Source organism: Colletotrichum fioriniae (assembly GCF_027942845.1).
Source record: "Colletotrichum fioriniae strain IMI 355084 chromosome Unknown scaffold_1, whole genome shotgun sequence".
NCBI lineage: Eukaryota > Fungi > Ascomycota > Sordariomycetes > Glomerellales > Glomerellaceae > Colletotrichum > Colletotrichum fioriniae.
Genome location: NW_027076837.1, coordinates 3366068 through 3381358, shown reverse-complemented (window position 1 = coordinate 3381358; position 15291 = coordinate 3366068). Strand labels below are relative to the sequence as shown.

General features: G+C 51.6%; 5 protein-coding genes across 5 annotated transcripts; 3 read left to right on the top strand and 2 right to left on the bottom strand.

Annotated features, from left to right (window-relative positions):
• Positions 1-2285: 2285 nt before the first annotated feature.
• On the bottom strand, positions 2286-3794 carry N0V96_000854 (uncharacterized protein; the record flags this gene model as incomplete). Its single annotated transcript, XM_065756056.1, has 4 exons — positions 2286-2815; positions 3170-3269; positions 3328-3346; positions 3631-3794. The coding sequence occupies 4 exons, from the start codon at positions 3792-3794 to the stop codon at positions 2286-2288; spliced, it is 813 nt and encodes a 270-aa protein (XP_065615296.1).
• Positions 3795-4795: 1001 nt separating this feature from the next.
• N0V96_000853 (uncharacterized protein) lies at positions 4796-6376 on the top strand (the record flags this gene model as incomplete). Its single annotated transcript, XM_065756055.1, has 2 exons — positions 4796-4801; positions 4904-6376. The coding sequence occupies 2 exons, from the start codon at positions 4796-4798 to the stop codon at positions 6374-6376; spliced, it is 1479 nt and encodes a 492-aa protein (XP_065615295.1).
• A 752-nt stretch (positions 6377-7128) lies between these two features.
• On the bottom strand, positions 7129-8130 carry N0V96_000852 (uncharacterized protein; the record flags this gene model as incomplete). Its single annotated transcript, XM_053193162.1, has 1 exon — positions 7129-8130. One exon carries the CDS (start codon positions 8128-8130, stop codon positions 7129-7131), a length of 1002 nt encoding a protein of 333 aa, XP_053049280.1.
• Positions 8131-12635: 4505 nt separating this feature from the next.
• N0V96_000851 (uncharacterized protein) lies at positions 12636-13403 on the top strand (the record flags this gene model as incomplete). The annotated part of the gene is made up of 2 exons (XM_053193163.2): positions 12636-12864; positions 12919-13403. 2 exons carry the CDS (start codon positions 12636-12638, stop codon positions 13401-13403), a joined length of 714 nt encoding a protein of 237 aa, XP_053049281.2.
• A 23-nt stretch (positions 13404-13426) lies between these two features.
• On the top strand, positions 13427-14307 carry N0V96_000850 (uncharacterized protein; the record flags this gene model as incomplete). Its single annotated transcript, XM_065756054.1, has 2 exons — positions 13427-13451; positions 13502-14307. 2 exons carry the CDS (start codon positions 13427-13429, stop codon positions 14305-14307), a joined length of 831 nt encoding a protein of 276 aa, XP_065615294.1.
• Positions 14308-15291: the final 984 nt, after the last annotated feature.

The window sequence follows — 15291 nt, the reverse complement described above, 5'->3', positions numbered from 1 at the left end:
TCCTAGACCGAGACCGATGATTTCATAAATGGACGCCGTTGCTCCAATTTCCAACCAACTTGAAAGCTTAGCCATTCCATCGCTGCTGCTGATCCCCCATGACAAGTGGGTATCATCCACCGCCATGTGCTCTGACGTCGCTAAGACTCTCTTCATTACTACATCGGCATTCTCAGCGCGTCCACTATTTACAACGTCAGTTCGCTGTCACGTCAAGCCCGCCCCGCGCACCATGTGGGTGCTGGCTTCGGCTTTGCGTAGTGGGTTGAACTAATTGCACGTCATCTCTGCCTTTCTTTCTTTTCTTTGTCTTTCTGGTCAGCCTTTATTTCATTCTACAACAAACGACAAAACACTGTAGGGGATATCAAGAGGAAGAGCGTCCATGGCCATCAGCCGTTACAACCAGGCTCTGCCAGTGCTGTCAATCGTGAGATCTGGTTGCATTGGTTGGTGAACTTGTCGCAACAATTTCAACTATATGAAGCACAAGAAGACGAGGCATTGTGGCGAGAGAGAATAAAGATAATGCATGCTAATTGAACGATCTATTCTAAACACAAATCAATCCATTTCTCAAATTCTACTTTCCACCAAAAACGTTGTTTCACGCCAAACGGCCGCCGAGTCCCGAGATATGGTGTCTCACCAAGTGCAACCCTAATACTTTCCGCTAACTGGAGTTATCGCTGACGTCGCCATCGTAACCCTCGTCTGTCTCTTGGTTGCATGCGTCGATAATGGCCTTCTCAGCCTCCTGAGACTGCGTCGACATCCCGCACAGGATAGCAGCCACGCGGTACTCACACAGCTCATGATCACTGCACTCGCCAACCGCGCAACAGGTCCAATCACTCATAAAATACTTCTCCTAAGGGGGAGACTCTGTTGAGGACTCAGTGGAAGACTCAGCGGGAAAGGTCCGTGGGCGGGAATTGAACTGAGGGAAATTAGCTGGACGGTCGCTCAGGGTATGGATCTGGGCATGGCCTGCGTTACAACATTCCTTGCACTGGATGAGGAAGCCTGCGCGCTGCGAAGTCTCGCGCGAGACGGCGTGGGAAAGGCATAGCTGGAACGTGTTAGCGCTTGCCACGTCGGGGCACTCATCTGGGTAGATCGTCATGAGAGGAAGGCCAAGGAGAGTGCCGTTTGTGCGGTATCCAATTTCCTTCGCCTTTTCACAGAGGTAGTAAAGAGGCTCTGGCGTGGGCATGAGACGCAGCAGCGGAAGGCGGATGCCGTTCTTCTCAGAGAGGCAATTCTCTGTGCAACAGACAATCAAGATCTCGGTTTCTTGACACATTTTGTTGAGGAAGGAGTTTTGGCAGTAGGGTTGCGAATGGATCGGGTTATGGCAATTGTTCTGAAAGCGTGACGAGCGTGCTTGTTGTGGATGTAGGTAGTCAAGATATGTGGGAGCTGTTAAGAACTTGACACTTGGACACGAAGAAGGCCGAAGGATTTGCTGGATATATACGCGATGTGAAGACGAGTCGCGTACTTTGATTGAGTCTAACACCACTTGACCAAGATGATATAGTACAACGCTGAACATCGAGACAACCAATTTCCTTAAGGCAACCAAAGCCGATATGATGCAGTCAAAGACTTGACGAGAATGAAAGAGAACCTACCTACAATGTTCAAGGCTCAATGTTCCCTGAAAGAACATTGTCAACTATTGTCGCCTGGCTTTAGACCCAAACAAAGAGCAAGACTCAAGAAAAACACAACGACTTTGTATTAGGCAATTGAGAAACAGACAGGCTCAATCGAGATATGCCTACAGTTCGAGACCAGGCTGTATCATACCCGAAAGAAGTTGATTGAGAACATCAAGTTAGGCTAAACCAGGTGTTTATCGTATTACAGTGTATACAGCCAGCCTTCCATGCCCTCATTCCTGCGGTGCCCTGCTTTTGCTGCTTTGTTGCAACGCCACAAGTAGATATCCATGATGATGATCATTGTAATGCTAACCATAGAGATGGCGAAAGTTGTCCAGATGCCGGTCTAGATTTCGAAATAGCTGGTCAGAGAACAATCCGTTCAAACAGATTTTGGCAATGCATCAACTTACAGTGTAGTGAGGACTTTCTTTTGACATGAAAGCTGTGCTTGCAATGATGCCACCGAGGCCGCCTCCAATGAGACAAGTTGCGCTTGAGACAGCGCGTTTTGAGTGCGAAGTAATGTTGTTTGCTTGGAAAGTAAGCACGCCGGGACGCAAAACTGGAGGAATCCGATACCTAGAAGTTACTGAAGTTAGTCATGGGACATAATCAGTTCCGGCTCATGCAGATAGGCTTACCAAGGAATGCTCCAAAGTAGCGAGCACCATTAGCTTTGCCGTATACGGTGATCAGCATTCCGACGGCAGTTAAAGCTTGATGGACTGCAATGATAGGCCCTCGAATCTTGTACCTGTCTCCGAGATAGCCGGAGATGTAGGCTACAATAGCTGCTAGGACATAAGGAGGCGCGGAAAGAAGTTGCGCCTGGGTGCTGCTGAAGCCCATACCATTGCGAAGAATAATTGGAAGAAAGTAGGAGTAAGCGTATCCGGGGAGCGTCGAGGCCATGAGATTGAATGCCCAAAAGTACAGTCTCCAGTCCTTGAGGTGGTGCAAGATCTTGGCCAGATTAATGTGATCCTCCTCGGCATCTCCACGATCTTGGTTGATACGGGCAATGATGAATTCCTGCTCTGCTGGCTTCAGGAACTTGCCAGCCTGGGTTGGAAAGTCGATGATGATGAACCAGCCCAGAGCACACACAACCACGGTGATTGCGCCTTCGATGATAAAGATCCCTGTTATATCTGATGAGCACGAAGTTACCGCTTTTCAATTGGCTTGTCGAGCTCTCAACTTACAGCTCCAGCCGTTTAGTCCACTCTTTCCCCGGAGAAGAGTCAGGACGTATGCAAAGATTGCAGAAAAGCCACTGGCAAGGACAGAAAGGATCCAAAACCCGGAAAGCCTTTTTCCCACTTCAAAGCGGGTATACCAGCAAGTAATCAAATAGGTGCAACCTGTTGAACTTGCAACGTTAGATCTGTTTCCATCGCCGAGACACGGCATCACAACTAGTTGGGAAGTAACTATACCTGGCAGAAAACCTGCTTCCAAAATTCCCAAAAGAGCTCTACAGACTGCCATCGCACCCCAGGTCTTGGTAAAGCCCATGCCGATCAGGACCACGCCAAAACCTACACCGAGGAACGAAAGCCAGTTTGCGGGTCCTGCCTTCGGGAGTACGAGATTCTGGAACAGCGATCAGCTTAAGCGGCCACCAGAATCAATGAAAAGACAAAGGTCGTACACTGGGTATTTCGAAGAGACTGGTGTATTCGTTAGCAAACTTCGATCATCGCTGGAACATCTTCAACGGACGGACATATATGCAACAAAGAACACCATCACAATGACAGTGTATCTGTTTCCCACAGCCAGCCCTAGATCTTCCTGCATGCCCGCAACCAAAGCAAGGCCGAGATTCGTTCGGTCGATGAGAGAAATCGAGTACATTATGCCTAGAATCGGAAGTAGACGAATATCGATGCGACGGCTGAGTTCTGAGTTAGAATTCCTGATTGCATATGATGGACTTGGCAGGTTGGCATACATGACTTTCTTCTGCTCGGCCTCAGTGAGTCCACAGATCTGGCCAACATCTCGTCCCTTCACATCCTCCACGTGAGTCGAATCATGAGTCTTTTCGTCAATGGTACGAGTACCGAACTCTTCATCTCCTCGGTGAAGGTCACCAGAGGCTCTTCGCGGCTCCATTATGGTTGATTTCTTTCTGTTCCGTTGAAGTTGTACAAAGATGGAGCAAGGCACAGAAGTTCTGCCACAGCTGAAATCCGAGATCCATTGTACAAGGCATGCTGATCATTCTCTTAAGTATTCACAGGGGTCTTCGACAGGAGTCACCGCCAAGACAGACATATCCATCAGAATGCGATGGTGACCTGTTTCCATCAACCACCATGGGCCTAATCCAGACCGAAGCAAGCCTCAAAGCAAGCCTCCATTCCGCTCGACACCTAGCAGCTCCGAGAGATAGGTTGGATGCGGGGTAATCCGGGGTAGTGCGGGGGACGTGGTCTCTTCCTGCACGATTAGCACCAAATCCGGGCTCCCAGAATGTGCCTTGCAAGATGCAAAGTCTCATAAGCAGTCTGATGATTCGTTGAGCACCAATCATGAGAGTGGAGGGGGAACGACGCCACTGAGTCAGGGCGCTAGAGTCAGAGTCGCAGACTCTCGGACCATGTGTCAGTAGCTCAACCTCCGCTCATCAACCGCACCTTAGCAATCGCTAGGTCGACGCCAGCCAAGACTTGGTTATCCCTTTACTCGGGAGAAGAGACCCGGCATTCTGGCTCGCGAATGATGATGGCTTCAATGCAGACGTCTAGCCCTTGGGCTGGCCTACTTACGTGGTCAGTATGGGGCGCTGCATCGCAACCATTTGCTCTCGCAACTGAGCACCACCCCAGCACCTTCCGGAAGTGCATGGGAGACTTGGGAGATTCCGCTTCGAATGGAAAATTGGGGAGCTCACTTGGCATAGATGGTAAGATCCCCGCAATGTTACCCAGCTCCGCGATGCAACTCGCTCGCACTTCCCCTCGCATGTACTTGGTCCGATGGAGTCTACGAGGAATGCGTGGAAGATGATTTATAAAAGTGACATGATGATGGCTGTTTCTCTTGTGAGAAGGTAATAAGGGAAATTTTTCTCAGTTGCTATTTCCTCTTGACTCTTGGTGTTTCTATTCATCATGGTCGTCGGGTTTTTGTTGACGACATGGATCTTAGGCCAAAGGGTTCTTGGGTTGCCTTCCAAAGGTTGTGTTCATCACCAACCGCTGACCTGCAACAAACTCGAGATATCGCCAATAGATGGCTTCAATGTCATAGTTACCGAAAGCAACGAGGTCCAAGACTATGTTCTACCTACTGACCCAACATCGAAATTCGACTTTTGCAACTTTACTCTGACACTCAACCACCATGGCGCAGACGATGTTGTGTTTGTGAGCGTTTGGCTACCCCCTGAACATGTCTGGAACGGCCGCTTTCTCGCCACTGGTGGTGGCGGTCTTGCTGCGGGTACCTTTGCCTCAGCTCTCGCTGGTCCAGTCGCCAAGGGATTTGCTGCCGGCTCTACGGATGCCGGGCTGACGCTGAACCACACGATTGACGCGAACTCTGGTCAATGGGCTCTCAGAGCCAACGGTAGCATCAACGAGCCATTGATCGAAAACTTTGCCACACGGTCCATCCACGAGATGGCACTTATCGGCAAAGAGGCAGTCAAGGCGTTCTACGGTACCCAACCCCACCACTCTTACTACAGCGGCTGCTCCCAGGGTGGACGGCAAGGCTACTTCGCTGCTCAATACAGTCCCTATGACTTCGATGGTGTCTTGGCCAATGCCCCAGCCATCAACACTCCCCAGTTGTCCCCCGCAGACTTTTGGCCGTCGGTGGTCATGGGCAACATTGCTGCACCACCACAGTGCGTGTTCTCGGAGTATCAAAAGGCAATCATTGCGGAGTGCGATCCTCACGATGGCGCAGAGGATGGCCTCATTTCAGCTCCTGAGAAGTGCCACTTTGATACCAGCCAACTCATTGGGCAGAGCATCAACTGTACTGATACCGGTGGACCTGTCGTGATAACGGAGGACTTTGCCGAAGTCGTTGCGAAAACGCTTGAAGGCTCAAGAACGACAACAGGCAACTTCTTGTGGTATGGAAACCCGCCAGGCGCGCCCTTCACAGGCCTCGCCAATACGAAGACGGTTGATGGTGTCACCGTGCCGGTGCCATTCGCCGCGGCCGAAGCATGGATGCGATATTTTGTAGCTCAGGATCCGGATCTCGACACCGCATCTCTCACGTTTGCAGAATTTGAGGACATATTCAACCAGTCCGTGGCAAAGTACACGAAGACTTTCGGATCCGATGATCCCGATCTCACAAAGTTCAAGCAAGCTGGCGGGAAGCTGTTGACTTGGCACGGCATGGGTGATCCGCTCATCACCCATCTCGGGACGACACTATTTTGGGACAGACTTCGAGAGAGGGTGGGTGGTGTAGAATCTCTGGAGAGCTTCTATCGGTTGTTCTTGGCGCCGGGGGCGGGACATTGTGGTGGCGGGTACGGCCCCGTCCCTGTTGAGCCGCTCTCTGTTCTCGTCGACTGGGTCGAAACCGGCAGGGCGCCAGGGACCTTGTTTGCTATGACGACACAGGACGGTATCAACACGACTCGGAATCTTTGTCCTTATCCCCAATCTATCAAGTACAAAGGAACCGGGAACCTGAAGGATGCCACGAGCTTCAGTTGCGAGTGAAAGGTGTAGAGTCGTGGTGAACGAGGGGCGGCGATTCCCGGCCGTGGTTACAGTTTCCGCAAAAAAACGTTTATAGTAGCGGGTTGTTGTGTAATTTACATCAGCTAATGTGAAGACTGAAACCTACTTAAGTACCTGAAGGATTTGAGAGTAGAAAGTCGCCCGCTGGCCAGTTTTGTACTGTTGTCAGGCTCAGCATGTCCATGTCAGAGTTCCTCCTACTCCGCGGAGAGCTCCCAGTCTCCAGCTCTTTGACCCTTCCATTTTGCCGTAGCCTGCTCTCTCGAGCATCCTTCCAAGTTAAAAGTCTTGGCACTTCTTGATATGCTGGGATGTCTGCATACATCTCCGGGAAGTGGTTGAAAAAATCTGACGACATGGTCCAGGAGTTGATGTCGCGAATCCTGTCCTCGAACTCTGGGGCCACACAGTAGCGCCTGGTCTCAACGTTTCGCCGGTAGCAATCGCGGAACTCAAAAGGCCACATGATTCGAAAGCTGCTTGCGAATACCTCCCAGAACAGGTTCGAACAGTATTGATGCTGTGAAAATACAAAGCGTTCTCGAACGCCTGGCCTATTTTAGAAAGCGGGGGAAAGGTAAATAACTTTTCATCGATGAAAATCCAGTTATTGACAGAGACAGAACTTACCAGACGAAGAAGTCTATTGCAGAAGAGTGAGGTAGTGATTGAGATGGTCTTGGGATATTTGTCAGAGCATTCCACAAAAATGATCGGCTGAATCCAGTTGCTTACCTGCTGAGATACCATGCTGGTAACTTGGCGCATTGTTCGACTGTGGGCTCGGCTTGGTACCGGAGGAGGCGGTGCATGAGTCTCAGGATAGCAAGCCGTTCGGTATCCGGGCAGTTTCTGAACTGGAGCGTATCGGTCTGGCGCAGCCTTTTCCACAGGGGCGGTAGTTTCCCTGATCTTTCGACGGCATCCCATCCTTCTAAGATGACACGGACCGGAATGTCGTCGCTCATCTCGTCTTCCATATTCAGAACATTCCTGGAAAGCATTTCGCTGGCACCAAGAGCTTCGTTTGCTGATCTCCATAGACTTGTTGTCGATGAACCCGGGCTTTGGGGATCTTGCCTTGACCCTAAACACTCACAGGCACTATCTGGCTCCGGCACGATCACACCATCGCCTTGATGTCGAGGCGGAGGGGAGTCGGGTAGACATTCCAGATTAGGGTTCCCTGCCAGGGTGAGGGTAGATGAAGCGGGAACTCTGTTGGCCACTTCCGTCTCTGTCGCAAGAGTATGGCAGGCTACGTCAGATACTGGGAGTCCCCAAGTTATGGCGGAGATGCCAGGGGTGAAGACGTCTAAGGGCATATCTTCAACCTCAATGTCGAAGGCATTTGAACTCTCATGAGCGCCGGGCCAGGGCTGACAGTTGGAAGCCGTATCCCCAGGTTGTGATCCTCGGTCCTGGAAAGTATCGGCACGTTCGCCTTCTCGATGGACTTGGATCGTTGTCTCAAGCGAAGAGAGTGTTTTCGACAGGGTGTCTCTTTGCCTCGTCATGTCAGACAGCTGGTTCATCAAGCTGGCTATCTTTGCGTTCTGCTCTTGCTCGCTCATAGCCTGGATAGTCGCTTCTAGGTAAGCGATGCGATTTTTGTTCCGTTCCCGGGCAGCTCGCTGTGCACGTCGGTCCAGTTCCCTCTTCTTCGCGCGACGAGACGCGGCGTCGTCGGCCGCAGGAATGGGTGTCGCCGAGCTTATCTGTTGCGTTGCCATGGCTTTTCGCTGCCACTGCGTCTGCAGATGCGGTTCACGATGCGTCTGTTGCAATATTACGATGGTTACAATGGGACGAAGGTGGTTGGACGATGCAGAAGCAGCCTTGGACTTAATTTGGGGGCCATCCGGATTGCGGGGAACCGGGCTTACGGGGCCACCCTGAATCCGGGGGAGCAGCACCAGAATGCGGGGGACCCCGGCAAGTATGTAGTCTTTGTTAGTCATCACACACAATGTACGAGTTGTTTTGAACACGAGGAGGGCTATCAACAAGCTAGCTTTGTGGAATGGGCCGATCTGTCTCTACGTGACGGCCTTTCTTCTGGCGCAGGGCTTGAACCCAACCTCAGTCGACACTAGCGTCACTGGTGTCAATCAAATGGGTTAGAGCATTTGGACAGGAAAGCAGAGGCTGGGAACATTCTGCAGACTTATGTTCCTTGGTTTAGACCAGGGCCAGGAACAATGGCGTGAACGGCAACACCATAATTCACCAGAGACTTCCTGAGGAAAAGTCGGAGGCCGGAGGGTTTTTCGTCAACACCAAGAAAGCACCATACGTTACGTGTCGGATTATGCCAGACGATTTCTTACAGGGCATACCCCCAATGGCCTCCCGTGGATGATGGTGAGATTTTTGTCTTTTCAGCTCAAGGCGGAGAGTGTCCTAGGTTTGTCCATGAACTGAATCTCAAGGATGCTTGCGTGTAATTTGACTTCAGATGTTCGGACGTCTGTGAGCCTGTCAGTGTCACTGCAGAGGTGAAACCAAAATTCAAGCATGCGGTGTTCGCCCGCATTTATTTTAAGCTTCAGGGCCGCGAGTGATCGCGCAGATAAGAACTCTATCGTGTTGCATCTACAAGATTGATTAGCGGTTTTTCTTTTCTCTTGATTCAGAGCTTTGTCATCCTCCCAGACATTGGAGGAGTCCTCAACAGGAAAAGAGGCATCATCTAGGAGTGCCTAGGAAACAAAGAAATTCTTTAGAATAGGTGTTTTCATCGTTCTACTCAGGCAATGTTCTAGGTGACGAAAACGAGTCTCTTGCCGTTAGAGCGGATCCTCGTGGAGGCAACAAATGGAGAATTGGAGTTTCGCACCGGGTTTCATCAACACCGGCATCGCAGGCCCGATGAAGTGTTGAGTGTGGCAGGATTAGGGCGTTGCAAGTGTTGACACTGGCGACAGATGCACGGTTCTCGCTGTATTGAGCCAGAAAACAAGACCGCCCTCCATTGTCTATCCAGATTCTCTTAGCTTGAGGGTAATACTGTCAGAAAAGATGATGCTGTGATTCTTGCGAGTAAGAGTTTCCCGACAACGTCGTGTTTTCTCGGTCTCATACTAATGAACTGCTTTACGTATTGAACGGCGAGTCACACACACCTGCTGACCAGAACTCGACGCTGACATATGGCACTGGAAACTGATCGGCTTGATCCAAATTTGACTCGCGGAATCGGAAGAGAACCCTGACGAGGGTCCGCAATCAGCTACTCACATGTCCTTACACAGGAGATCTGCCGAGGACTAGAATAATTTAGTCGCAGCATCGACCCTTTTTCTAACTTCTGGCCAGAAGAGACCCGGGAGCCATCTCTCAATTGTAATCCAAGCTGGGTCAGCAGCTCTAAATGTCTCCCCCCCGTTACTGCTGTCTAATGCATTTAGAATACGATCGGCAGACTTTGAAGTTTCGGGCGAATGTGCTACAGTGCTGTCAATTGGGTACAACGTAGAAACATGCTTTGAGACAATCGAACCGCCCGAAGTCGTCTTTCTCCCCTCATCTCTCTTCTTCTTGATCAAAAACTGGAGCCTCGATTTCGTTTCATGGTTTCCGAGTTACCAAAAAGATAGGGCGTATATAATGAACCGCTGACCTCGAACCACCGAAGCATCATGTTCCACTGAGACTGTGTCTTGGTTACTCACCGGTGAGAATTCTGGATGCATGCTTAGTTTTTTCTAACAGGTAGCACTGGGTCTGAATTGTATGGTGACTTGAATTCCCACGCCACCATGGAGAATCGTTAGTTGTCGCTGATGTATGCATATTTTGTTGCAAGCTACTAGAAGTGGAAGTGAGGGCGGCCGAGAAGTGAAAAGTTGTCTGACCCATGAGCGTTGAAACTAACCATGCGATAGGTATCCGGGGTCTAGTTACAGTTCTATGGCTAAATCCTCTCATCTGTGCGCTTCTTGGCGCCTGATGTTAGGTGTCTCTTGGCTGCTGGTCGTAATGATGAACGGCTGTTAGTGCGCATCTGATGTCCCCATTACTACCCTACTGGCAATACTTGCCGTTCTGGCGATAATTGTGTCTGCGTAAGAATTATCACGAAACCTCCAACGAACAGTGACTGCGAGGGTTGTGATTTTTTGTCATCAACTCCATTGTGGCTGTGGCAACTCTCGACAGCGTGCGTCTGAAAATCAGCCAGGATTATGGCTACGAGCACCACACGGACATGGATAACGTCAATCTCCCTGCGCATCGCAAACATCCAACGGTGATCTGCCGCTTGGTCCAAGTGCCATCATTGCTACGGGGAAGCAATACTGTTGTTACTGCATTCTGCCTCAAATCACGGAGGAGCAATCAAGAATGACACATGGCTTTATAAGTACATTGAATCACCTGAATGTAGGCGAGGTGTTTCACGGGCTTCTGGTAGAGGCCGATTACTCACTACTCCCTTGTCAATGTCACTCTGTATCTACACTGAGTCGCTCAAATTTGAGAAAGAAAGACGACGAGAACATGTTCGCAGATGTCAAGCATCAAGTTGGTCGAGGGTGCCTCATGTGTGACGGCCGGTAAAGGTAATATCTAATTGACTTGGCGTCAACTAACACCAGATCAGTGGAATTCGTCGCCTGTCTACCGTTCGTCATTCAAAAACCTTGAAGTGGGAATGTGGGAATTGGAGACTGGAGGTTGCATGGAAACTCACATTGGGAAACTCACATTGACAGTCTGATCTTTCAGATGACCGAAGCGGATGAATCAGTCCATCTCGCCCACGAACCTGACTCCAGAGTATTCCGGCTGCGCAGAGTTCCTGTTCCAGGCATGTGGCCCCTTGGCCCCCAAGTCTGAGACGATCTGTGACCTATGCGGGCTTGATAGTGCGTTAAGATAAGTTCACCAAAACTATTCGCGAATTTGTTAGCATACTATAGACACCTGAGAGAAACAAACTGAAACGGGTTTGCCGACTTTTAAATAGTCGTCCGATAGCATTTGAGTTTTCCTCCCAGGTTCACTGCTGTGCAATGTCAACCCCTCTTGGCACACATCTGCGACTAGGTGTGACAGCACGCTCAGCCACTCGCGAGGACCACAATTTGCTCTCAGCGAAGAAGGCATTCCGGATAGAAATGGCCCCGTAACTGAAACGGTTCTTCCTCGAGCAACTCTCCTCCACCAGTCCGAATCTGTCACTAGTGCTGCTACTGCACGGTCAATGATGGCAATCCATCTTCTTCTCGGCAAGACGAGATCCCCGCCGTCTTTGCGAAGGTGTGGTTCTCGTGCCTTGCTTGACCCGCTGCGCACGGGATAACCCTGCCCACAACAGCAGCGGACGCTTTCCTCCCCTACACCTGGTCAACATCTCCAGTGTGTCAAAATCGCGGGCAGTCGACAAACCCCCCGCACGACTGGTTTGAGAACATGGTACGGAGTACCTTTCTACTACACTGGAGAATTTCGCTATTGACTGATTAGCACCCGAGCGCAAATCCCCGCGGGCCGCCGCAACGTTGACATGAATAAGCTTGTCTACGAGCCTTGTTCACCTTGTCCGTGTGCTTTCCCAAGGGTACTGCCTTGGCGATCGCCTCCGAGCTCCCGCTATGCAGTCCATACATGAGTCCGGAAAGTCTCGACTCTGAGTCTAATTTTGGACCTGCAGGCTTGGTGAAGCCTGTCACAGCGCCGTTTCTATCACCTGTCCTCAAGCGAGAGACTTTCGAGCGTGGCATCGAACTGTTCTGTGGCGAGCTGCTCTCTTCTCGCTCGCACGCCTTAACCTTGCCCCCTGAGCCTAGATCTTACACTCGGTCCAACTGGGTCGGTCATCCTGGAACTCACGATTCTTTTCTCCAGCGCACTCCTCAAACAGGCCCCTGCACTTGACTTAGCAGTGTCTGATTGTGTCTGGGCCGGAAAACCATCACAGTGGCGGTTGTCCGGAGAAGAGCAGATTCAACCGACTAAGCCTGGTGGAGCATCACGTAACCACACCTCTTCGGCGAACGACTTTATATCTAGACCGAGACTTTCGTCTCTTCTCTGTCGGTCCGGATCTTCTGCCCCCAACCTACTCGTTCGCCTCCTCCTCTTCTTTTCATCTCGTTCTTTTTCTTTTTATAGTCTACTGCGTGGACTTCCTTTCCTTTCCTTTTCCTTTTCTGCTAGGCTTGACGCCACAGAAGTTTCCACTTTACGACAATTACCTAGTCTCTATGTTTGTTTAGTACACAAAGTCTCGATGACTTTCACTCTCTCATGGCGCCAGGCCGCCGTGGCAGCGTTACTGTTCAATGCGGCGGTAACGGCCAACTACGATACTCGGCGGAATAATGAAGCCTCGGAAGATACAAAGCGGGCTTTGAATGTTGCCTCTGTAAAGGCTCGAGGCCTAAATGTCAGAAACTTTGTACAGAAGTTGGACGTTGACAGTGTATTGTCTGCCCTCGGCAGCAATAACAAGGCACAAGGTTCGTATTGATGATCACATACAGGTACCAAATCCGGAAGCTGACTCTATCTAGGCGATGGAACTCCGAATGTAGCTCCTCTTGCTGCTGAAGGGGCTGTTCCTGCCGCTCCCCAAGCTCAACCCGCAGCACCACCGGCACCGGCTGCGGGACAGGCTCCTCCTCCTCCTCCCCCGGCAAATGGCGCGGCACCACCACCACCACCACCTCCGGCGAACGGTGCGCCACCTCCGCCTCCCGATCCAAACGCCGCCCCTCCTCCTCCTCCTCCAGCGAATGGTGCTCCTCCACCACCGCCTGACCCAAATGCGGCTCCTCCGCCTCCGCCTCCTGCGAATGGTGCTCCCCCGCCACCACCACCTAACGGAGCACCACCGCCGCCTCCTGATCCGAATGCTGCCCCTCCAGACCCGAACGCGCCTCCTCCACCACCTCCTGATGGAGCCCCGCCACCGCCTGATCCAAACGCAGAGCCACCACCGCCTCCTCCTGAGGGAGGCCCAGCTCCTGATCCGAACGCCCCTCCCCGCCGCCCCTGATGGAGGTCCTGCTCCCGATCCCAATGCTCCCCCCACCACCTCCGGACGGTGAGGCGCCTCCCCTCCTCCTGATGATGGACCTCCACCACCACCCCCAGATGGTGGACCGGCTCCTGACCCTAACGCTCCTCCTCCACCGCCACCTGAGGTTGAGGGAGCACCACCACCACCGCCCGAGGCTGCTCCAGCTGTAGCCGGTGAGCCTCTGGCGCCTTTGGCCGTGGGAGCTCCTCCTCAACCTGCTGCAGCTCAACCTCCTCCTCCTCCCGCTCTCGCAGGCAATGGAACTGACCCTGCCGGCAAGAAGAAGGGAAAGAAGGGCAAGGGCAAGGATGACGCCGGCAAGAAAGCAAGGGATGATGCAAAGAAGGCAAGGGATGAAGCCAAGAAGAAAGCGGAAGGACAACTAGCAGGTGCTGCCGGCCCCGGCCAGGCCGCCGCCAACGGAACAGCACCTGCACCTCCGGGCAAGAAGGGAAAGAAGGGCAAGGACGCCAAGGGCAAAGACGCAAAGAAGCTGAAGGATGGAAAGGGCAAGGGGGCGATTCCCGGAGCCGCAGGTAATGGCACTGAAGCCGTTGGGCCGGACGGGAAAGCCAAGAAGGCTAAGAAGGCTAAGGGCAAGGCCGCGCTTCTTCCAGGGGCGGCCGTGAACGGCACCGCGCCAGCAGGTCCAGATGGCAAAGCCAAGGGCAAAGGCAAAGACGATGACCCTGAGGCGAAGAAGAAGGCCAAGGATAATGGCCTCGAGGGTGCCGCTGGACCCGCTGAGGAAGCCGCGGGTGGACCTGAAGGCAAAGGCAAAGGGAAAGATGACGACCCTGAGGCTAAGAAGGCAAAGGAAGCGGCCGCTGGGGGTGAGGGGAGCAGCAGCCGCAGGGAAATCGGCCGGAGCGGCATTTGAAAGACGTCGGCGAGCGAGCTTCGTGAAGCGGCGAAACCTCATGTCCAATTTCGGCTGGTGATCTGAGATCAAACTCTTGTCCCGCTGGCCTATCGTACTCTCACTCACTTCTGGGTATCAATGGGCGGCATTCTGCATACAATGTTTTTATTCTACTATCTCACTCGTTTCTATACATTCAAAACCTTCAATCGCTGTCTGGGACAGAAGATTCACAAATTCGTGTATGTGCGGAAGGCGAGGACCGATTCTTTGGTAAACTGTGGGAACTCGTATCGCGATAGTTGGGATAAAATACAAAAAAATAAAAAACGATAAATAACAACAACAAGGATTCGGCCGGTGAAAATATGCGCATTTTCGACGCGGGATATATGTCTACTTGTGATTTGACGGGTAACGTTTTAGATTTTTCTGTCTGATCAGGAACACATGAAACCGTACTATTTCAGGAACAACAGGAACAACCCCGCTAGGGCAGCACACGCCCCATTCTTAGGCCGAAGTTTGTCTTCTTCGCATATGACTCGACATCTTGTGTATCGGGGAATTCACACAACGGTTCCCCCCCTTACTGTCGCGAACGATCGAGTGTCAATGGCCGTCAGTGTATCGCATCGTACATGAACGACAGCTCCCCAAGGTAGTCGGGACCGACAGCTTTCCGCAACCCGTATGAGTATACCATACAATACGATATCAACAAGACTTTAGTTCTTCAACCCTACGTTAGACATGCAATTACTGATCAGACCTCATAATCTATTCTTTAATGCATCCCAGTGCTAAATTGTGCCAGCTATCTCCTTCCAGAAGAAAGAAACATTAGCTTGCTTTAAAGATCACTAGGAGAGTCTCGAGGACTCGGCAGCGCATTTCATCATGCAGGTCATAGTGATATGTGTGACCGGAATGTATGTCACACTCGCCCCAGCCGTCTCGGTCCATTGAAGTGGTGCGCTACCCATTGGGTTGGTACCTCCG